Source organism: Dipodomys spectabilis, unplaced genomic scaffold, assembly GCF_019054845.1.
Source record: "Dipodomys spectabilis isolate Male_0828 unplaced genomic scaffold, ASM1905484v1 ptg000125l, whole genome shotgun sequence".
NCBI lineage: Eukaryota > Metazoa > Chordata > Mammalia > Rodentia > Heteromyidae > Dipodomys > Dipodomys spectabilis.
Window position 1 is genome coordinate 21,489,770 of NW_024870802.1, and position 22,648 is coordinate 21,512,417.

General features: G+C 43.0%; 1 protein-coding gene across 3 annotated transcripts; it reads left to right on the plus strand.

Moving 5' to 3' along the window:
• Positions 1 to 266: 266 nt before the first annotated feature.
• Positions 267 to 22,043, plus strand: LOC122115786 (interferon-induced protein with tetratricopeptide repeats 1B-like). Of its 3 annotated transcripts, none has more exons than XM_042689336.1 (2): positions 267 to 548; positions 19,937 to 22,043. In XM_042689336.1, exons 1-2 carry the CDS (start codon positions 544 to 546, stop codon positions 21,339 to 21,341), a joined length of 1,410 nt encoding a protein of 469 aa, XP_042545270.1. In that variant the 5' UTR covers positions 267 to 543; the 3' UTR covers positions 21,342 to 22,043. The 3 variants fall into 3 exon arrangements, with proteins under 3 accessions (XP_042545270.1, XP_042545271.1, XP_042545269.1); XM_042689337.1 differs by lacking the exon at positions 267 to 548 and adding an exon at positions 18,243 to 18,277; XM_042689335.1 differs by lacking the exon at positions 267 to 548 and adding an exon at positions 19,522 to 19,553.
• Positions 22,044 to 22,648: the final 605 nt, after the last annotated feature.

The window sequence follows — 22,648 nt, forward strand, 5'->3', positions numbered from 1 at the left end:
ACATGTACACTAACAGGGAGTTTGCGTATGAAAACAGCATCTCACAAACAACCTCTCTAGCTGCTGCAAGTAAACAATTCTGTAATCAAAGTAGAGACAGCCTTCTGTGTATGGGTTTCATTTTAACCAAGATAGAAACATGCCAATTTCATTCGATCTTCAGGGTGTGAAAAACTGCCTGAGATTCTTCCCCTATATAAGTACCTCATGTGAGGTCCACTGAGGAGAACGGCCTTACCACCTCCGGCACCTTCTTCTCTCAGAAGGATGGGAAGGGCGAGGTAGGCTTGCCAGAATTCCCTTGCCTAAAACAGGAAACTGTCAGTCACCTGACTGTGAGCCAGTAAAAGGTCCCAGGATCTGTGATCGCTTCCCCATCTGCTGCACTCACACTTCCTTCTGGATCTTGCTTTATAATCTCCACCGTGAGTTCAAGCTGCTACACCTACCCTAGCCCGGTGGTTTGGTACTTCTACCTCACGTGAGTGGCAGTCTCCTTTTGGCAACCCAAAAGACTAAGAAGCACCTGCTGTCTTCCAGACAATGAGGTAAAAGCTTTCTTTGTTTTACTGACTTTGCTTCTGTGCACTTGGCAATTCCAGAACATTTCTTACCAAACAGTTCCTAGACAAATCTCCTTATAAAAGAGCCTTCTTACTCACGGTTGTGATGCTGACAGGGACCCAACAATCTCATTTAATAAAGGATTGTTTAAGGTGGTATTGAAATATGGATACTGGGTCTAACTGGCTCCATCTTGGCATCTTGGTGGATGATGGGGGCTTTCTGAGAACTCTGGAGATGATAGAGGACATTCTTTATTTTACAGCTGTGTCAGGAGTTGTTAAGCTCCTGGAGAGTCTTGCTTCCCCTAGATAATTTGACCTTTGATCACCCCTGATTGTTCCCTTAGATGGTTTGGTTTCCTTATGTAAAACTCTTTGTTAGGTTTAATTCCTCACACTACATGTGGTTTTTGGTCTGTATAGCTAGCACACTAGCTGCATTAGAGGCTGCAAGTTCTTTGGGACAGGAGTCCACTTGCAGATGCCAGCATTTTAATAAGGACTCCCAATTCAACCTCTTAAAGTATGGCTTCTCTGTATCTTACTGATCAAATTCCCATTTAACTGTATGGGCAAAGTTCAAGGAAATCAATAGGGGATTGGTGATAGACAGTGGGGTGGAGTGGAGACTAACAACAAAGTCAACATGACACCACTAGGCCTACAGAGGTAAGAAGAAGGAGCAGTCAGACTTGGAGAGGCCTTTTGTGAAAGACTAAATTACTGATTGCCCAAAGCCCAGCACAGTGAGAGTTTAGCAATGAATACTAGGAACTTCACCTTTTCCTGAGTTAATAGTTTTTGAATGGCACCTTTAGCCTCCTTACCCACAAGACAAATAAAGAGTGAGAGAAAGAGGCTGCACTCAAGCTCAAAGGCAAGATTCCTAACTTCCCTTTTTCAGAACTTGTTTAATGAGCTCAGCCCTTTCCAGGAATGGACAAGAACACCTTCTTTATCCCATAGGAGATGGTATTTGGGTAGTACAACCCTAATGTGACAATGTCCCTTGGGATCAAAGAACAGAAGAAGGGACACTGACCTGTGGTGAGGTCAGAGCAACAATTATTGATACTTTCAGACATCCAGGTAGAGAGACATCCAGGTGGGAAAGGAGAGGAAGCGATATTTTGTTTGATAATTTGATAGAATCCAGGAGGGAAGAAGTTATTTTCAAAGATATTTATTCCTTTGACCTTGTCAATACCAAATCACAATTTTGTGATTACTGTAAAACTCAGCGTATGATTGCCATGACATTGCTTTTCACTAGAGCAACTGTTCTAAGGTGATCCTCAAAGAGGCAGTATCAAGATTCACCTGGGAACCTACTGGTATGCAAATTCCAGTCCCTTCTCCCCTATTTGGTGAGTCAGAACCTGGTGGGCAGTGAGCCTAGCAATCTGCATATTATGAGTCTTTTGAGACTCATGCTGTTGTAAGGTAAATCATCCCAGAAGCCACATTTTAAAATACAGAATATTGGAAATTTTATTATACAGTTAACAGGCTGCAGGCCACCAGTTGTTACAAAGGCCTGCACAGCATGCAAATACACATAACACAGCTAGGAAACATGCTAAAGAGGAAAGGAACAACAAAACAGTACAAACAAACCAATTCAGCTCCAAGGGAGAGCTGAATTGGGACTCCATGATGACTGGAGATGAGCCAGAAGACAGGACACAGGACACGATCACTGAGACATGAAGTCCTGGTGGCTAGGCTGCTCTGGGCCTAAATAGGTCCATGCAAGGGGGCAGGTCGCCAGGAAATTCCCAATCCCAGGAACTGGACTGACAGATTCAGTAACTTATCAGCCAAATGCCAGCCCCTGCCTCAGGGGTCCAGACATGCCCATTATGATGGGGGGAGGGTCCTTTCCCCAGCATGAAGACAAGATGCCAGATCCTACCATTCACCATGTGACCAATAGGATGCTGGCCAGATCTGGCCTTCTTACTTCATTCCCTCCTTTTTTTCTTATGTACACGAAATCAAATAATTGATTTCTCTGTAAAAGGACTGAATTTTTGCCTAGGCCATTTACTCCTGTAATTTATGGAGTCTCCAGCAGTTAAAAGTTGGCTCCATATGGTTGGTACCCCTTCAGTCAGGGGACTTTGCCCTGCTTGCCCATGTCAGGCAGGTTCTGATTTACAAATCTATGTCCCACAAAAGAATGTCTTGGAACCAAAGTCTTACATTAGGCAGATCCAAAGCAGTCTTTCACCAGATGTTAGTTGCAGGTGATGGAGTCAGGCAAAAAGGAGTCCAGTCCATGTTGGGTGGAGGTGGTCAGGATGATGATGCAGTATAGTCCAGATGCTGCCAGGCCATTTTTGGACTTTACTCAAACAAGAATCTCCAGATTAGAAGAGTGAAGTAGGCCCTGAGGAGAGACTAGAGTTGGTACAGCTTCTTTCCAGGCTTTGCCTTTGTTTTAGGGATTTTAGGGAAAAAACCCACTAAACAAGGTTAACTAGACCTTGTCTCCAACCAGCCCAGTTCTTGGAATGGAAAGAATGCCTCTAGGTCCCCCTCCCTTTAACAACCTAACCCTCCTTGATTGTTCTGTTAAGGACTGACTGATAAAACCGATAGGTAGTGATCTGGCTCATACTGGAAACATCAAGAGTTTACCTCAGCCTTTTTCACGTGCTTATGTTAAACTCCACTAAACTCCTCCTTGTATATGCTTACTGTAAGCTCGGCCTTACCATTGAATTTGTGAGTCATTTAAACCAAAAGTGATAGGCTGGTTTAAACAGCCATTGTGGGAAACTGTAACCTCATTGGTCACCTGCATGTGGTCTAGTATGACTGTGCAATCTTTTAGGTGTGTGACAATCTCATTGGTCACCTGCGCATGACCAGGCTTGACCTCATGAATTTTGCCTTTAAAAACCAAAGTACGTGGGCCTCTGGGGGTCACAGTATCAGCTTCCGAGCCTGTGCTGCAGCCCTAGCTGGTCAGTGAAGGAATCTTCTCAATAGTTGCTTCCTTTTTAACAACTTTGTTGCGGTGGGCTCTGTCACTCCAGACGACTAGGTGGGCTAGCCTGCCTGAGTAGGGGGTCTTCCTACTACAAAGAGATGGGCTTGACAGCAGCAGCAATGTCTTCCAGCAGCTCGGGTAGATTGTCACACTTCCTGCTGAGGTACTGCAATTTCTGCACAAACTGGTTAAAAAGCTTAACCTAAGGTCTGACTTTAGTAAAATTTCCCACTACCTTCCTGGTTGTACACTGGCTCTTGCAGGCTGGAGCCCCACTGGTTTTTAAGGCCGTGTAGACAGTAGCATCTCCTGGGTAATTTACCAAGGTGACACCTTTTTAATAACCAGAGATTTTATTAAATAAAGCTAGGTTTTTCTAGCCAGACACAGAGGGCTTGGACTTGTAACCATTTTTAAGTGTAGTCTCTACACTTGTCCATTTGTTATTGAGGAACCTAAGCAACTCTATTTTACTTAAGACCCCATCTTAGTTCTGTGGCTTAACTCGTGACCCACTTTAGCCCAATGCCAGGAATTTATGACAGAAAGCCATGCACAAACAATTCTTGGAGCCATAGGTGGTGTTTGCTTCAGGCATGATGTCGAGATATCTGAAATTCCAGAACAGACCCTCCTAGGGTCTGGTGATCATTATCTAAACCAGAAACCCTGCAGTTTAGCACGAATCCTCGAGACCCCCCCTGGGGGGCAAGCCAACAAGTTTAAAGTACATTGGCCCCCTTGATCTGACCAACAACCTGTTTCTGGTCCTTTCCCATTTTGTAATGCGCCAATTATACTATAGAGTTGTTTTATGATTTTCCCACGGTGTGTAGTGATTTGTTGCAAGATACTATAATGTATGCACAGCCTCTGCCTTCCCTAAAAAAATGTATAGAAAGTGCTATAACCTGGGCTCGAGGCCTCATAGCATCACAGGTTACTGAGTGTGGAGGACCAAGCTCGAGCTTGCAATAAACGACTCTTTGCTGTTTGCATTGATCGTGGTCTCTGGTGGTCTGTGAGGGAGCATCTGAAACTGGGTACTTCAGCTATCACTATTTTTTCCATGCCTCCTTTAATTTATCCTTCCTCATTTTAAAATGACTCTGTTCCCTTAATCTTAAGGGGGTTGATGGGTGAAGATCCATCTTCTGTAACTTCTTCAAGCTGACTCAGGGGCATTGAAACAACCTAGTCAGGTACCTATAGCTTAGCCCATTTTACCAATGGGTTGCCAGGAGGAGATGTTATCAGGAGCACTATTTTACTCCAAACTGAAAATTATATACAACATTTAACTTTTAACAAATGCACAGACCTTTTCTCCAGCTACAGCAGTGTAGCTTGTTTAGCACTCTAGTTTGCAAAAGCATCTTCTGGCTGGCTTAGGAACATGATCTCTAGTGACCCTAACCATGCTTAGCTTAAGTTACTTGTGTAGGCCTTTAGACAGATCTCAATAGGGACACAATCTCAGGTCCACAGACTTCTTTCCTGAATGGATTAATTTAGGTGGCTACTGCCAGCCCCAAAGTTACTGCCAATTAGAGCTTTGAGCAAATATGGGGGAGCTGAGATTTTAAACTATTCCCCACATTTTATACCCTTAGCTTTTTACTACTGTCACAGATGACTAGCAAGTTCCTGTCCCTTTACAAGGTAGATAGTCATGGACATTAGTCATGCTTACAAATTATCTTCCCATGTCCTCCTGGCTCTGACCAATTTTTGAAGGGCCATGCACAAATGACTCCAGGATTTGACCCCACTTCTGCAATCCAAGCAGTGGCTTACTGCCTCAGGATGTTCCATCATTTGCGACGGTCCCAGGAGTGCCTTTCTCTATGCTGGAATAAATGTACCCTTGGCATTTTCCTTGGTCAGTTGCTGGACTTGAACACAGGGTTTGAGCGCTGTCCCTCAGCTCTTCAGCTCAAGGCTAGTTAGGTACCCCGTTTTCAGATGCACCCTCACAGACCACCAGAAACCACGATCAATGCAAACAGCGAAGAGTTGTTTATTGCAAGCTAGAGCTTGGTCCTCCATGCACTCGGCAACCAGAGATGCTAAGAGGCTCTAAGCATAATCAGCAGTTTTTGTAGTATTGAACAAACTTTAAGGAACTTTTACATAAGAAATTACATGATTGGTTAACATTTAAAGAAAGCTAAGGTGGGCAAATATGATTGGTTGACCTTTACAGAAAAATATCCTTGGTCCATAGCTTGACCACAAATGGTTATGAGTCACACCTGGACCAACAGTATGCATGGTATGTCTCGCCCTGGACTCTGAAGAACCAGTTGGTCAGAACATTATATGGTTTTAACTGAAACTCTTAGCTCATGGTCACTCAGGGGCAAAGTCACTTGGGGGCTAACACCTGCCTTAAGCAAAGGCCATCTATGGCTCCAAGAATTGTGCATGGCTTTCAGTCATAAACTCCTGACACTGGGGCTAAAGTGGGTCATGAGTTAAGTTGCAGAACTGAGATGGGGTCTTAAGTAAAATGGAGTTGCTCAGGTTTTTCAGCTAGCACTCTGCCACTTTGAGCTCCAAAGCAACTCTGCTTTTCCAGCACTTTGCTGGTGGATTAGTGATGACAATCTCTCAGGGACCTTTCTCTGCCTGGGCTGGCTTTGAACCAGTTTCCAGATCAATGAGTCATCCATACAGCCACAAAGATGGTCCTTGGAAGTAGGTCTATAAGCATGGGCTAACCTGGAGCCTTTCTGTTGGTCATGAAGCTTGAACTCTGGGCCTGAATGCTGTCCCTTAGCACTTCAGCTCAAGGCTAGCACTCTCCCACTTGAGATACAGTGCCACTTCCAACGTTTTCTATTTATGTGGTGCTGAGGAATCAAACCCAGAGCCTCATGCATGCTAGGCAAGCACTCTACCACTGAGCCACTTTCCCAGCCCCTACCATTTTGGATTTTTTTGGGGGGAGGTCTGGTCGTGGGGCCTGAACTCTGGGCCTGGGTGCTGTCCCTCAGCTCTTCAGCTCAAGGCTAGCGCTCTACCACTTGAGCCACAGCACCACTTCCGCTTTTTTCTTTTTGCTTATGTGGTGCTGAGGAATCGAACCCAGGGCCTCGAGCATGCAAGGCAAGCGCTGTACCACTGAGCCACCTTCCCAGCCCCCCATTTTGGATTTTTAAAGAAACTTTTAGGACAATTTTAATTTTAAACTTTGTCAGGGAGGCCAGCTACTCTCATAGGACTTCCCAATTTTTACAATGGGGACCCCATTTTTAATCCCTTTACTTAAAGTGACTTTAATTTGCGTTTAAATGCCCTGTTAGAACACTGGGCACACCTATTACCTCTCAGCCAAAGTTTTTGTTTTTTTTTTTTTTAAGCTGGATACTTTTTTTCCCCCCAGTCTGAGTCACTGTTAGGAAATCAGCAGTTTTTCTTAATGTAAGAATTACAATCACTGCCGGGCACCAGTGGCTCACGCCTGTAAACCTAGCTACTCAGGAGGCTGAGATCTGAGGATTGAGGTTCAAAGCCAGCCAGGGCAGGAAAGTCCATGAGACTCTTATCTCCGATTAACCACCAGAAAACTGGAAGTGGCACTGTGGCTCAAGCAGTAGAACACTTGCCTTGAGCTGAAGAGCGCAGGGACAGCACCCAAGCCCAGAGTTCAAACCCCACAAACTGACAAAACAATCAAGGTGGGTTAGGTTGTTAAGGGGAGGGGGACCTAGAGGCATTCTTTCCATTCTAGGAATTGGGCTGGTTGGAGCCAAGGTTGAGTTAACCTTTTTTAAAGTTTTTTTTTTTTCCCCCTAAAATCCCTAAAACAAAGGCAAAGACTGGAAAGAAGCTGTACCAGCTGGAGTCTCCTCTCAGGGCCTACTTCAGTCCCCCCTTTGACTTGTTCCTGAGTCAAATCATTGACTCAGTTTTTCCATTGGGATGGACTCATTTTGAGTTCTCATTACCACTAATTTTACGGCTCCAATCCTCTTTTGTATGAATGACATTAATGCATTAATTACACAGGGCCAATTAATAGCATCAGGAGGATAAGAATCAAGGTGGGCAGCAATAGCTGAAATCAGGGTCATCATCCATGGAGACCAACAGTTAATGTCAGAAGCAAGAGGAGAACTACGCCAGCCAGGGCAGTTATTAGGGTTGTCACCCATGGGGACCATGAGAAGAGAGGCTGATAACATGACTCAGTCCCTCAGACTCTTCTAACCGAGGCCAAACTTTCCCTAATACAAAGGCTACCTTGCTTCATGATAAGAAGTCCAGTCCCCGGCGATTTCAGAGAACTACCTCTGCCAATGAGTCTACCTAAAAGCTCTAGTGAAACCAGCATCTAGATTGCAGTAGGCATACAGATAAGACAAAGAATGTTCCACATCAGTGCACCAATCCTGACTTTATGTATAGCACAGCTAACATAATTTTATACCAGCTTTACTCATAAGCTACAGTTTTAAGACACACTCATACCATTTGCTACATACTTAAACTGACAAACATTTTAAGACAATCCTTACTTTTTAAACCCTTTTTTTATCCAGGAGACCATTTCCGGCCCACCCCCCCTCCCCAATTCCTTTCCCAAGGATTTCTTTACTAACCTCTTTCTTTACAATTCCTTGAGCTTCTTTGTGGCTAGAGTTTAAAACTGCCCAAATTTTCCTGTGGCTTGTGGAACCAAGTTATCTCAGAACAGCCTCAAGGCATCACTGGGGTGGAGAAGCTTGCTAGATTTTAAGGCTAAGAGCAGGGCTGGGTCCCATTCCTTTTACTACCTGCATTGATAACACACACTCAGTTGGAAGCAGGTTATTACCATACCAGAGCCAAACTAGGCTGTAACCCTGAAGTACCTAAGGCAGGCCAGTGATACCCTTGCCCCCAATATCTACTGTGGGAGTAGAGAGGGTTACTGGATATCACTAAAAGAATGTCCCCCAAGATCTTAGTTTTAGCATCTTTCAACCAGGAAGCAGTCTCAGGTGATGGAATCAGGCAGTTCAGTCTACTTTTATCACGGTGAAGGTAGTCTGGATGACGATGTAGATTTCCTCCAGGTGACTATCAGGCTGTCGTTGAACTTTACCCATTAGGGTGTTGCAGTAGCAGCAGCAGCAGCAGCAGGGTCTCTCAATGGCTCCAAAGGACTGTCACACCTTGTGCTGGGCTGCAAATTCCTACACAGACTGGTTAAGGATACATTGCATAGGCTTGGCAGGCTGTGGCCCTGTTGGTTTTTAAGACTATTTAGACAATAGCCCAGGACAATTTACCAAAATGACAACTTTTTTACTAACCAGATATTTTTTTTTAATTTTAATTTTAATTTTTTGTGAACATACTGTACAGAGGGGTTACAATTACATGGGCAAGATAATGAGTACATTTCTTATCAAGCATTGCAGCCTCCTCCTTTGTTTACCCTTCACATCTCTTCCCAGCTAACCAGATATTTTTTGTAAACAGACACAGAAGGCTTAGTCTTGTTACCATCTCCGACAGATGCAGTCTCCACACTTGCACACCTGATAACACTATTCTTTATGCCTTTTTCTTTTCTTTTCTTTTTTTTGAGGGGGGGTCTGGTTGTGGGGCCTGAACTCTGGGCTTGGGCGCTGTCCCTCAGCTCTTCAGCTTAAGGCTAGCACTCTATCACTTGAGCCACAGCGCCACTTCCGGCTTTTTTTCTTTTTGCTTATGTTGTGCTGAGGAATCGAACCCAGGGCCTCATGCATACAAGGCAAATGCTCTTCCACTGAGCCACCTTCCCAGCCCCCTTTATGCCTTTTTCTAAAAAATAATAATAATAATAATAATAATTATTTTATCTATTTTGCCTCGTTTTTCCAAAACTGACTATAGACTCTTGATCCAAAAAGGGGGTAGAAGGGCGAAGGTCTATCTTCTGTAACTTCTTCAAGCTGACTTCAGGGGTGTTGATCCTACCTAGACAGGAACCTATAACCTTAGCCTAACAAAGAGGTTACCAGGGTTAGATGTCATTAAGAACAATATTTTAACTTTTGACAACTGCACAGACCTTTTCTCCAGCTACAGCAGTGTAGCTTATTTAGCACTCTAGTTTGTATAAAAGCATCTTTCTGGATGGCTTAGGAATGTGATCTCTAGTGACCTTGTTAGCAATGCCTAAGTTACCTGTGCAGGCCTTCAGACAGATGTCAATAGAAACACTCTCAGGTTTACAAACTTTTTCCTAAGCAGATGAATTTCATGTAACTTGTGTCAGCTCAAAAGTTACTGCCAATTAGAGCTTTTGGCACATACAGGGTTTGAGATTTAAACAATCCCCCACATTTTATAACTAGCTTTTTACTACTATCACAGAGGACTGGCAAGTTCCTGTCCCTTACAAGGTAGATAGTCATGGACATTAGGTATGCTTACAAACTATCTTCCCATGACCTCCTGCTTCTGACCAATTTTTGAAGGACCATGCATAAATGACTCTAAGATCTGACATTTCTGCTGTCCAAGCAGTGGCTTACTGCCTCTGGATGCTCCACCATTGTTTTCGTCCCAGGAGTGTCTTCTCCACACTGGATAAATGCCTCATTGGCATATCCCCTGGTTGGTTGCTAGACTTGAACTCGAGGCCTGAGTGTTGTCCCTCAGCTCTCCAGAGCAAGGCTAGCACTCTGCCACTTTGAGTCCCAAAGCAACTCTGCTTGCTCTTTCAGCACTCTGCTGGCTGTTTAAGTGACAGTCTCACAGGGACCTTTTTCTGCCCAGGCTGGTTTTGAACCAGTTTGCAGATCAATGAGTCTTATAAAAGACCACTTTACTTCAATTAAAAGCAACAAGGTGGTCAACATAGAAGTAGCTTTTAAGCGTGCTCTTACCTGGAACTTAAGAGCCAAAGTTACATCTGACAAACTTGTAAGAATCCTCTATGCTTTGTTCTGGGCTTGCTGGAAACTGTTAAACAAACCTACAAGAGCAAACTGGAATAGCAATTATTTTGGTAATCCTAATTTTTCCTTTGTGCACTTTGAGACAAATGTTAAGAACAATTTTACTTTTAAAACTTTATATCCAAAAATCCATTCCTAATTTTTAAGCCTCTTGTTAAGCTCTTTGAATATTATTTATTTATTCATTTATTTTTGGGTCCGGTCATGGGGCCTGAACTCTGGGCCTGGGTGCTGTCCCTCAGCTATTCAGCTCAAGGCTAGCATTCTACCACTTGAGCCACAGTGCCACTTCTGGCTTTTTTCTTTTTGCTTATGTGGTGCCAAGGAATCGAACCCAGGGCCTCATGCATGCAAGGCAAGTGCTCTACTACTGAGCCACCTTCCCAGCCCTCTTTGAATATACTTTAGTTTTCACTTGTGTTTTGAAAAGATCCCTTGAAATATTGAAGACAAGTGTCACTCATTGCCTTTTGGATGCTTGTTTTAAAAGAGATATGCATTAAAAACTTTTAAACTCAAGCAACAACTTTTCCTTAATGCAAGAATTACAATCACCATCACTGTACCAAGAAGCTAAACTTAACATCTTTATGGCTTTTAAAAACATATCCTAATTGTAGAACATCATTGAAAGCAAGTCATATTATACAAATAAACTTTTTTAACCCTCTTTTTCAAGCCCTTTTAATTTTAATTTTAGCAAATCCAAGGAGCAGTTTTAGCAATACTAATCAGATCATCACATCACTAATTTTAACCATCATGGTTCCAGTGTTTATCTGCAGGGAAGAGGGACAGAACAACGATGGGCCACTCGGCCCCTCCTATGGAATGGGCAGGCACCCAATCTGACTCTTTAGGGTAAGATGAACTGTGTTTGTGCCAGCTTGCCTTCTTTCACTATGCGTGGACTCCTCCCAGGGCCTGTCCCACCATGCATGACCAGCTGAACTGCATTTCTGCCTGTTCACCCCTTACCTCTAAAGATAGGTCTTCCATTGGTTCTTGAATGAAATACACAGTTTTAAACAGACAGAACAGGTAATAGCTTTGACAGTGTTAAACTAACCTTTACATTTAAATTTCTAATATTTATCCCCAAATTTTAGCCTAGAGAACTAAATCCCAAACTGCCAATGCATTGTTAAGTCAAATAACTTGATTACAGTGTAAACAGCCTTATGCATTTTAAAATATTAGATTTTAAAATACCAGATTTTCTAATTTTCAAGCTAAAGAATCCTTAAAAAGCCTTTTAAAACAATGTGAAGATTCTTTAAAATTTTTGTTAATGTCCAAACCTCATAACCTTTTACATTCTAAATTTAAACTCACCCAATTGTTACAGCATGCTGACAATTCTTATCTTGAACATATTCACATACAAAACACTCACACAGATCTTAAAGCACGCAATAATCAAAATCAGTTGTACATACATTTTTTAAAGTATTTAAACAAAAATTTAAGACAATATTTCTTTTAAACTAAGTACCTTTGTTGAGCTTCATTTTCCCAGAGCTTGCTTGTTTAGCAAGGCATTTCACCAATGGGTCTTTTGAATCTCTTCTATTGGAGGAGGGTTGGGGGAGGGGGTCACCTGAAACTAAACTGGCCTGATTTTTTTTTTTTATCCAATTTCAGACAAAGGCACTTTATGAATTGTTACATTTGTCAGGACTAGCTGAAAAGTCCAAACCAGGCACACAGCCTCCTACACCCTCCCCGCCGGCAGCCTCCACAAGGAGAAAATGCAGCCTGAGGCTTGAAGGGAACCAAACTAGTCCAGCAACCTACCACACCTCACAGGAAGCCAGGGTGGGGGAGGCATAGAAGGTCTGTGACTGAGCCCAGCTGGAGGCTGGAACTTTTATTCCCCCAGAGATGTTCAAATAAATAACAAAAACCCAAATAAACACAAAACCAAGGATCCACACTTAAAACTGGTACCAATTTTAAAGCAAAACTATACCACAACCAAAGGCTGAGTTGGGGACTAATGGGCACCCAATTCATCCCTACCAGAACTCTGCGCCATTCTCACTCAGCAAGCTGAATCCAGAGTCTGCTGAGTGAGCCGGCCACCCTCACCCAGAACTTACCCACCTCAGAAAACAGAACAGAAAACACATCGAAGTAAACAAGACAGACAAGTGGCCACAAAGACAAAATCAGGTCTCAGTGAATGGGATGACATCTCACCACCATTCACAAGTGGGACTCAAACCCCCTCTACTCATTCCAGAGGATTTTTTAGATTTCTGCAAACGTTGACCCAGGGGCCTTCCAAGACAGAGGAGAATTCCCAGTCATCTTGGGACAAGGGAAAGAAGTCCCTAGTGGCCGTCCTCTCAGACTGACAGGTTCTCCCCCATGCTCAGACCCCCTGAGCCAAGGCCTGAGGCTGAGGTCTAACTGGGGCCACTTGCAGGTGGTCAGTGGCAGTTTCATGATTGGCAAAGAAGCAAGTTACAAAAGCAAAACCAGCAGTTTTTGTTTTGTTTTTAAATGAACTAGAACAAGATATAGAGGTGTCCTGGGAGTGGACTCACTTTGTCCCATATTTTTCCTGTAAAGAAAATCCAATTACAAACATGGCAAGCAAAAGCAAGAGCACAGTGAGACACAGACAGACATGATTATACACAGAACGAGAAGGGATCCTGAAACCAAAAGTTACTTTTTTTTCCTCAACCTATTTTCTCTACAAGCAAGCCCCCATCCAACTAGGACTGCTAGGACTGGTGAAATTGAGGGGTCCAGGCATCCCTGGACCTCCTCAGCCATAGGGGACTCTGCTGTGTCCAGCTTCACTCTACTTTTGGCCTTACTCTGACACCTTCTCTACCTAGGTCAAACGTGCTTACCTCGAGGCTTTTCTCAGAACTTCTCTCCAACAGCTGAGTGTCCGCACATTGTTCTCCTGGCCAGGGATTTCAATCCCCCTCAGGTTGAAGCAGCTAAGAGCTCTATCCCGGACGAGCCCCCATTAAATGTAGTAGGAAGACCCCTACTCAGGCAGGCAAGCCCACCTAGTCGACCGGAGTGACAGAGCCCACTGCAACAAAGTTGTTAAAAAGGAAGCAACGTTATTGAGAAGGTTCCTACACTGACTGGCCAGGGCCGCAGCACAGGCTCGGAAGCTGATACTGCGACTCCCAGAGGCCCACGTACTTTGGTTTTTAAAGGCAAAATCCATGAAGTGGAGTCTGGTCATGCGCAGGTGACCAATGAGATTGTCACACACCCAAAAGATTGCGCAGTCATACTAGACCACATGCAGGTGGCCAATGTGGTTACAGTTTGTCACACAATGGCTATTTAAACCAGCATATCACTTTTGGTTTAAATGACTCATGAATTCAATGGTAAGCCGGAGCTTAGGGTAAGCATACACAAGGAGGAGTTTAGTGGAGTTTACCATAAGCACGTGAAAAGGCCAAGGTAAACTCTAGATGCTTCCAGTATGAGCCAGATTACAACCTATCTATCAGTCAGTCATTAACAGAACAATCGAATTGGATTAGGTTGTTAAGGGGAGGGGGGACCTAGAGGCATTCTTTCCATTCTAGGAATTGGGCTGGTTGGAGCCAAGGTCAAGTTAACCTTATTTAAAGGTTTTTTTTTTTTTTTTTCTCTAAAATCCCTAAAACAAAGGCAAAGCCTGAAAGAAGCTGTACCAGCTCAAGACTCCTCTCAGTGTCTACTTCATATGGAGCAGCTGAGCTGCACTTTTTCCAGAGCACCCCTCACCCTTAAAGATAAGCACACAGTCTTATCCTAAATTTTTCTGTCCTTTTTAAATCACTGACTGAGAAACCAAACAGTTTGGACACACAGAAGAAGCAATGTCTTCAACAGTGGTAAACACAACTTTACATCCAAATTCTAACACTCCCAAATTTTAGCAGTAGTAGAAATTTAGCAGTAGTAGAAACAATCTTGTTTCCAATGTGTTTTGCTAAGCCAAATAACTTGATTGCAATGCAAACAGCCTTATGCATCAAAGCATCAGATTTTTGGTTTCCAAATTAAAGAATCCTTACTAAATCTTTTAAAGTTCTTTAAAACAAATTCAATAACTTTTTTACACTTTTGGTAATGTCTAAACTTGCTGACCTTTCTTGCAGTTTAATCTTAATTTATACATTTTTTTAACATCACGATGACAATTTGTATCTTAACAAGTTCATACATACATTTTTGTGCACGAAGATCTTGAAGTGTGCAAAATGAATATCAGGCCCTGAATTTTAGTGGCAAGAGATTTTTTGCAAATCTTATTCTCGTTGACCAAGATTTGAGTCAAAATTGTTAATTACTTTGCTGGTCTACTTTTTTCAGGGGTAGCTTGTTCTACCAAGGCATATTAGCATATCAAATATTTCTATTGAAGAATGCTGGGTAGGGGTTCCCTGGTGCCCAAATTTGACCCACCCTGTACTTGACTCTAGTTTTGTCCCAATTGTCTAGAGCATTTTATGCTTCAATTGACCTTTTGAATACCATCAAATGGAAGAAAGGAAAAGTTACCTGAAGCTAATCTATCAGTCTACCTGGCAGCCTGACTTTTTTTCACCAATTTTAACCAAGAGCACTTAATTTTTCCTTTTTTTTGGGGGGGGGGGTCTGGTCATGGAGCCTGAACTCTGGGCCTGGGCACTGTCCTTCAGCTCTTCAGCTCAAGGCTAGTGCTCTACCACTTGAGCCACAGCACCACTTCTGGTTTTTTTCTTTTTTGCTTATGTGGTGCTGAGGAATTGAACCCAGGGCCTCATGTATGGAAGGCAAGCACTCTACCACTGAGCCACCTTCCCAGCCCCAAGAGCACTTAATTTTTAAACTGGTAAGATTAGCTCGTTGTTTGACCCAGACCCTCATCTGCCTGCAAACTCCCAACTGCCTTCTTGCAGAAGGGGGTACAGCACATAGCAGGCTTCCATTTCCCCCATAAAACACAAGACCAAACACAAGAAGAAGAGACACAAGATCAAGACAAACACAAAAAAACCCAGCTGAGCTGGGGCCTCTCCCACCATCAGTGGGACGCCCCCCAACACAACCATATCCAGAAATCCCTATTGTATGACAGTCACAGAAACTGCAAAACTCTCCACAGTACAATAGTCTGCCAAGTGAGCCTCTCCCACTCAGTGCCACCAGAACCTCTCAGATTTGTCAATTGAGAGGAAGAAGGGTGGGGTACCCAGCACATCTACTCCCCTGTCCTCTTTAATTTCCAGATGGAGCAGCCCCCAGGTTTCAGAAAAACATAAACATAATATAGGACAGAATACAGAACAGAGACACAGAGACTTACTTCTGGAAGCCTTCTAAGTGACTCCAAAAAGATGTTTTGATGGCAAGTCTGGCATTGAGGAGCTGGCTGTCAGAGTGGCAGAAAGACCACAGGGCCCTGGAACTTTCCAGGGGGTGGGCCTGTTAGGAAAATGGAGGAGACCGGAAAAGGAATAGACTAGTCTCTATCATCAATAGGCAAGGACTGTTTATTGAGGAACAGCGAGGGGCACAGGCCTTCCTGAGGGTTTGGAGGTTGTGCCAGAGAGTTGGGACAGAAGCTGGGTTTTTATAGGAGGTCCAAGCAAGGAGGCAGAGGTTAATGAAAAAGCCACTAGGTCAAGGAAGGTGGGGGCCTTTCAGTTAGGCCCACAATGGGATGTTTACAGCTGGGCTTAGGTGGATTGTCCTGCCTGCACTTCAAACAAGTTTACACATACCTGGGATTTTGCCTGGTGCCTGTATGGGCCTGGGACAATAGAGTGGGGGCCAATCCTTCAGGGCCTCCCCTGTAGCGGTTTTCCTCCAATGGCAGCTGGCCCACTGAGGCCATCTACCAGTGGCTTCAAGGAACCCCAAATGCCCTACTTGGCACTGGGGCCCCTCGTTGGGTGCCATATGTTGTAAGGTAAATCATCCCAGAAGCCACATTTTAAAACATAGAATATTGGAGTCTTTATTATACAGTTAACAGGCTGCAGGCTACCAGTTGTTACAAAGGCAGGCAGCACGCAAATACACATAACACAGCTAGGAAACAGGCTAAAGAGAAAAGAAATAACAATACCAACAAGCCAATTCAGCTCCAATGGAGAGCTGATTTGGGATATCATGATGACTGGAGAGGAGCCAGGACACAGAACACAGGACACGATCACAGAGACACACCTGGCATGGAGTCCTGGCGGCTAGGCTGGTCCGGGCCTAAATAGGTCCTCACAGGGGGCAGATCCTCAGGAAATTCCCAGTCCCAGGCACTGGACTGACAGATTCAGTAACCTATCAGCCAAGTGCCTGTCCCTGCCTCGAGGGTCTGGGCATGCCCATTACCTGGGAGACAGATAATGGGGGGGGGGGGGAGGAAGGTCCTTCCCCCCAGCATGAAGGCAAGATGCCAGACCCTACTATCCACCATGTGGTCAATATGGTGCTGGTCAGACCTGGCCTCCTAAGTTAGCTTTATGCTAACATCTGAAAGAGCATGAGGCTAGTCATTTGAACATTGAGTTTGAAATATGCTTGTTTTACAAAATAAATATCTCTTGCCTGGTTTGTTTCCAATGACTAAACTGAAGAAAATATTTTCTGTTCAGAAACATTCTGGAGTTGGGCGCCGGTTGCTCACACCTGTAATCCTAGCTACACAGGAGGCAGAGATCTGAGGATCAAAATTCAAAGCCAGCTTGGGCAGGAAATACCGGGAGACTCTTATCTCCAATAAACCACTAGAAAACTGGAAGTGGTGCTATGGCTCAAGTGGTAGAGCACTCACCTTGAACTGAAAGAGTTGAGGGGCAGCACCCAGGTTCAGAGTTCAAGCCCCACGACTGACAAAAAAAAAATCTTGCTTGCTCTCTGACCCAATCTGATGTGGCAGTTCATAGAAAAGAAAAAGTGTAAAAGGGACTCTTCCACAAAGGTGCATTTGCTAACCAATGTCTGTACTATTTTGAGAAGAATTGCAAGCCAGGAACTGCAAAAGAATTCACCATGACAAATGAAGGAATCCATGAGCGTATATTTCTTTGAGTCTGGCTTTCTTTATTTAATATGATTTTTTTCCAAAGTATTTCCATTTCCTTAAAAATGAGGCAATGCCATTCTTTCTGATGGAATCATAGAATTCCATTGTGTACAAATACCACATTTCTATACTCTGGTTTCTCTTCAGATCGCATAAATCTTTTGCCTTTTACAAATACCACATTTCTAGATCCATTCATCCACTGAGGAGCATCAGGGTTTATTCCATATCTTAGCTATGGTAAACAATGTTGCAATAGACATGGTTGTGTAGGTAGCTTCAATGTGACCTTGTTTGTGGTCTCTTGGATAAATGCCCACAAGTGGAATTTCTGGGTCATTTATGTTTAGTCTTTTGAGGAACCTCCATATTGCTTTCTAGAGTGGCTGAACAAGTCTACATTCCCACCAACAGTGTAGTTGAGTCCCCTTTTAGCCACATCTCCACCAACATTTGTTATTAGTTTTCTTGATAATGGCCATTCTAGCTGGGTTAAGGTGGAATCTCAATGTAGTTTTGATTTGCATTTTTTTTCTGGCCAGAGATATTGAATATTTCTTCATGTGTTTATTGGCCATTCTTACTTCTTTTGAGAAGTATCTCTAAGTCTTTAGCCCATTTATTAATTGGGTGATTATTTATTTCATGGTTTATTTTTGGGCAGTTTAAATATATATTAAATTATATTTTAGATATGATGTATAGCTGGATCTACAAGTCAACACACTGAATGGTAAGAGAAAAAAATACTAAGACATAATAAATCGTACAGGTTTCTATAACCCTCCCCGCCCCCCAACCCCTAACCTAAAGCAGATTAAAGGAAGCCCATATCAAAATAGTTTTGGTCCTATTGGTGCAAGAGAGAGGGAGAGAGAGACAGAGAGACAGAGAGAGACAGAGAGAGAGACAGAGAGAGACAGAGAGACAGAGAGAGACACAGACAGAGAGAGAGACAGAGACAGACAGAGAGACAGAGACAGACAGAGAGACAGAGACAGAAAGAGAGAGGTGGGGAGAGAGAGAGAATGAGCTCCTCCCTCCATGCATGCTCACTGAGCACAAACACTGAGGGGAGGGGATCTAAGGAAATATCTGAGGACCTGTAACAAGTACCCTTTTGCATACAGGATCGTAATACTCATAATTCTAATAATTTACCTTCCACTAACAGCCGAAGGAGGAATATCAGTCTTCAATATTGCTATTTTAGACTGTGGACTTCTACATGGCAATCTATCCTACACTTTTCTTAGGACCCAAGCCAAAAAGAAGATAAATGTTGATAAACAATTATCTACGGGAAAGAATAATTCTCTTCTACCAAGTGGGAAGGGAATTCCTGTAAGGTTGTTGAAGTTGACCTCTTAATAGTCTAGCCTCCATTAGGGTAGACATCTGGTACACTTTCCACTTAGCAATGATCTTGATTAGACATGTGGAAGAAGGATTTTTTTTTTACAACTCACAAATGTGCTAGCTGGGCCAGAAGCTGAGGTTCCTAAGTTTGGGAGAGACATACCTATAAGGTTTAGACAGGTATGTCTCCCAATATTTTAGCAGCTCTAGAATAATGGCTGTCTGTGCAAATGATTTTCTTTGGACAGCACTCTCCTCATCATACTATGGACTACAGTGAGCAGAAGAGAAGCATTTGAGTCAAAAGCTCTTCCCAATGACATATCTTGTAGAACTGATGACTCTTTGGGTTAGCAATTTTTAGGTACAATAATTTTACTTACTTCTGATCTCACCCCTCCTCATCCCAACACACACACACACACACACACACACACACACAAGGTTATATTGGGTAATATTTCCAGGTCACAGTTGGTTTCCTTCTTTCCTCACCCAAACATCCTACAAAGCAGGCTGCCCAAAAGCAAGAACAGTCTCAGTTAAAGATGTCATCTTTTGCAGATGCAGGCCCCATAGTTAACAAAGAAATCATCCTGGGAGTGGAGAAAGAAAACCATTTTTACATGTTGGATGCATGAGAAAGAAGAGTAAGGAACTTGCTCGATGGTTAATTCTGATTTTCTACTTCTTCTTTAAACATTATTGGTATACTGGTCTTGGAAGGAAGCAGGAGTAGAAAAAGTTTTCCAGTGAAAAAGATGGAGCTAAGATTACATTGATATTAATGGAATTTTTTCAGCTAAATTTTAGACTTAAGACAACCAACACCATTGGAAGCATAGCATTTCTTCAAGGTTTTTATGTCAACCTGCTTTGTTTCATATGATAAGAATATCAAAGGCAGAGAGAGAACAAATATTGGGAGACAAGGATACTGCAGGGGGGGTGTATTTAGTGGTTTAAAGTGCTGGACTGATTTCTAGTACATATAACGTAAAAAAGAAGAAATAACTGAGGTCAATTTTTGCAGTCAGGAACATCACAGAACTATGATAGAAGAAAACTGCAATCAGCTGAGATGTCACTTCACATGGGGGCTGGTGGTCGAAGACTCCGCAGTACCTGACTTAGATAACAGAATCTGGGAGGAGATTGAGTTCCTAGACACCAAATACAACGTAGGAATATACAACCTCCTGGCCTACGTGAAACACTTGCAAGGCCAGGATGAGGACGCCCTGCAGAGCTTGAATAAAGCCGAGGACCTGATCCACAGAGAGCATGCTGACTTGTCAGACATAGGCAGCCTGGTGACCTGGGGCAACTATGCCTGGCTGTATTACCACATGGGCAGGCTAGAAGAAGCCCAGACTTACCTGGACAAGGTGGAGGACACTTGCCGGAAGTTTGCAAGCCAGTTTCGCTATAGCATGGAGTGTCCTGAGATGGACTGTGCAGAAGGCTGGGCCTTGCTCAAGTGCGGAAGACAGAACTATGTGCGGGCCAGGGCTTGCTTTGAAAAAGCTCTGCAAGTGGAGCCTGAAAACCCTGAGTTCAGCACTGGATATGCCATCACTCTCTATCGCCTGGATTCTGATCACAACGATGTTATTTCTCTAAACCCCCTAAGGCAGGCAGTTAGGCTCAATCCAGCAGATACATACATTAAGGTCCTCCTTGCCCTGAAGCTCCAGGATGTAAAACAAGAAGATGAAGGAGAAATGTACATTAAAGAAGCTCTTGGCAGCACAACCTCCCTGATGTACATCCTTCGATATGCAGCCAAATTTTACAGAAGGAAAGGCTGTGTGGAGAGAGCTCTTGAGCTCCTTCAAAGGGCCTTGCAGGAAACTCCTTCCTCTGTCTTCCTACACCATCAGATAGGGCTCTGCTACAGGGCACAAATGTTACAAATAAAGAATCAAACAAGCAGAGGGTCTAGAGGGCAAAATAGAGAAAATATAAATAGCTTAGTTCAGCTGGCTATACATAAGTTTCAAACGACATTAGCACTGAAGCCTACGTATGAGTTGGCCTATGTTGACTTGGCTGAAATGCATGCAGAAATAGGTCAATACAGAGAGGCAGAGGACAATTTTCAAAGAGCATTAAACATGAACAACTGTGCTGAACACATGCAGCAAGAGATTCATCTTCGCTATGGCCACTTCCAACGATTTCACCAGAATTCTGAAGATAAAGCCATCACTCATTATTTAAAAGGACTAAAAATCAAGGAAATTTCCTGTGCCAGAGGAAGGCTGCTCAAGGCTTTGAAGCAATTGGCTGAAAAACATCTTCACCAGAACATACAGATTGTGGAAAGCCTCAGCCTCCTTGGACTTGTCCACAAATTGCAAGGGGACATCAACAAGGCCCTACAATGTTATGAGGAGGCTCTGAAGCACACCACTTTTCTGAACCCTGACTTCTAGAGAACAGCTCATTTCTAACTTAACACAACTCTTATGTACTGTTTCGATCTCTCACAACAAAGCCATAAATGGGAACCAGGACTCACATTTAGTCTCAATGTTAAAAATTCAGCAGCTACAAACACATTTTCCTCACATAGATACAATCCAGGGTCAGCCTCTGGAAAAAACTTTCTCAATCTAGGAGGCAAAAGCTGAAGTTAACTGCATACAAATGAACTCAAACAATAACTGATCAAGACAGACACTGCAATTGTGGAATTAAGGATCCACTTTCTTTTTCTTTTTTTTACATAAAGAATATGATACAGACCAGTCAGGATTGAACATTCTCTGAACATTTGAATCCATTGTTTGCATAAAGAATCTGAGTGAGAACTTTTGGTGGGAACTCTTCTTTTATTCACTGCTTCTTTCCCTTTGTTTGAGGAAGGCTGCCAGAACATATGTGGTAAATTGCTCCTGGTTGAAGCTATATCTCCAATTGAGTTCAAGTAGATGATCTCATAAACTCTTTCCTATATATTTCTGGTTCCAGTTCCAGGTTTATTCCTAAAGATTCTGGACCCAAGAACCCACCCTGGAAACAACTTAAATCAGCTTGAGCCAACTGGACCTGGACCAGCTTCAACCATTTTCCTTATAATTTTCTTTTGGGATGAATAGCTTTAGTCTGTTGTCCTGGAAAAAAGAAGACTACAACATCAAAACTTTTGTTTTTTATTTGGAAAGGGGCCTTCAGCCTTCAACCATCTAAAAGCAAACCAAATGAACAATGATAAGATAAAACAATTTGGGTGAAGAATTCAGAAGTTTGCTATAGCATTACTGGCACTACTATTTCCAGCACCTGCTGATTGGTGAACCCAGGCTATGGCTGGGTTCAGTTCTGCTTCAATTTTGCTTCTGGGTTCAATTCTGCTTCTTATTTATGTGTATCCAGGTGTTGTCTATCCCAAGAGATCTACATGATACAGACACATTACTGGACATTTGTTCACAGCTAAGATGCTTGTTGACGTATTTGGAAAAGTCAAAGTAAAGGCACAACCAGTTTGGGATGTGCATGCTGAAAATGGCACAGACAACTTCCAATAGTGCCTAGGTGTTTAATTGGAAAGTGTTTGATTATAATCTCCTGATTTTGACTTGATACTATTCAGTAAAATTTGTTAAGAATGCAAAATTTTCAGTGCATTTTGTTGGTGGCATTAAAAAGGTGTGCGTTGTATATGTGTGTGGAAATAGAAAACTGACAAAACAACTTTGGCAGAACCAGAAGGCCTAAATGAAAGGGGTCCCTGAAA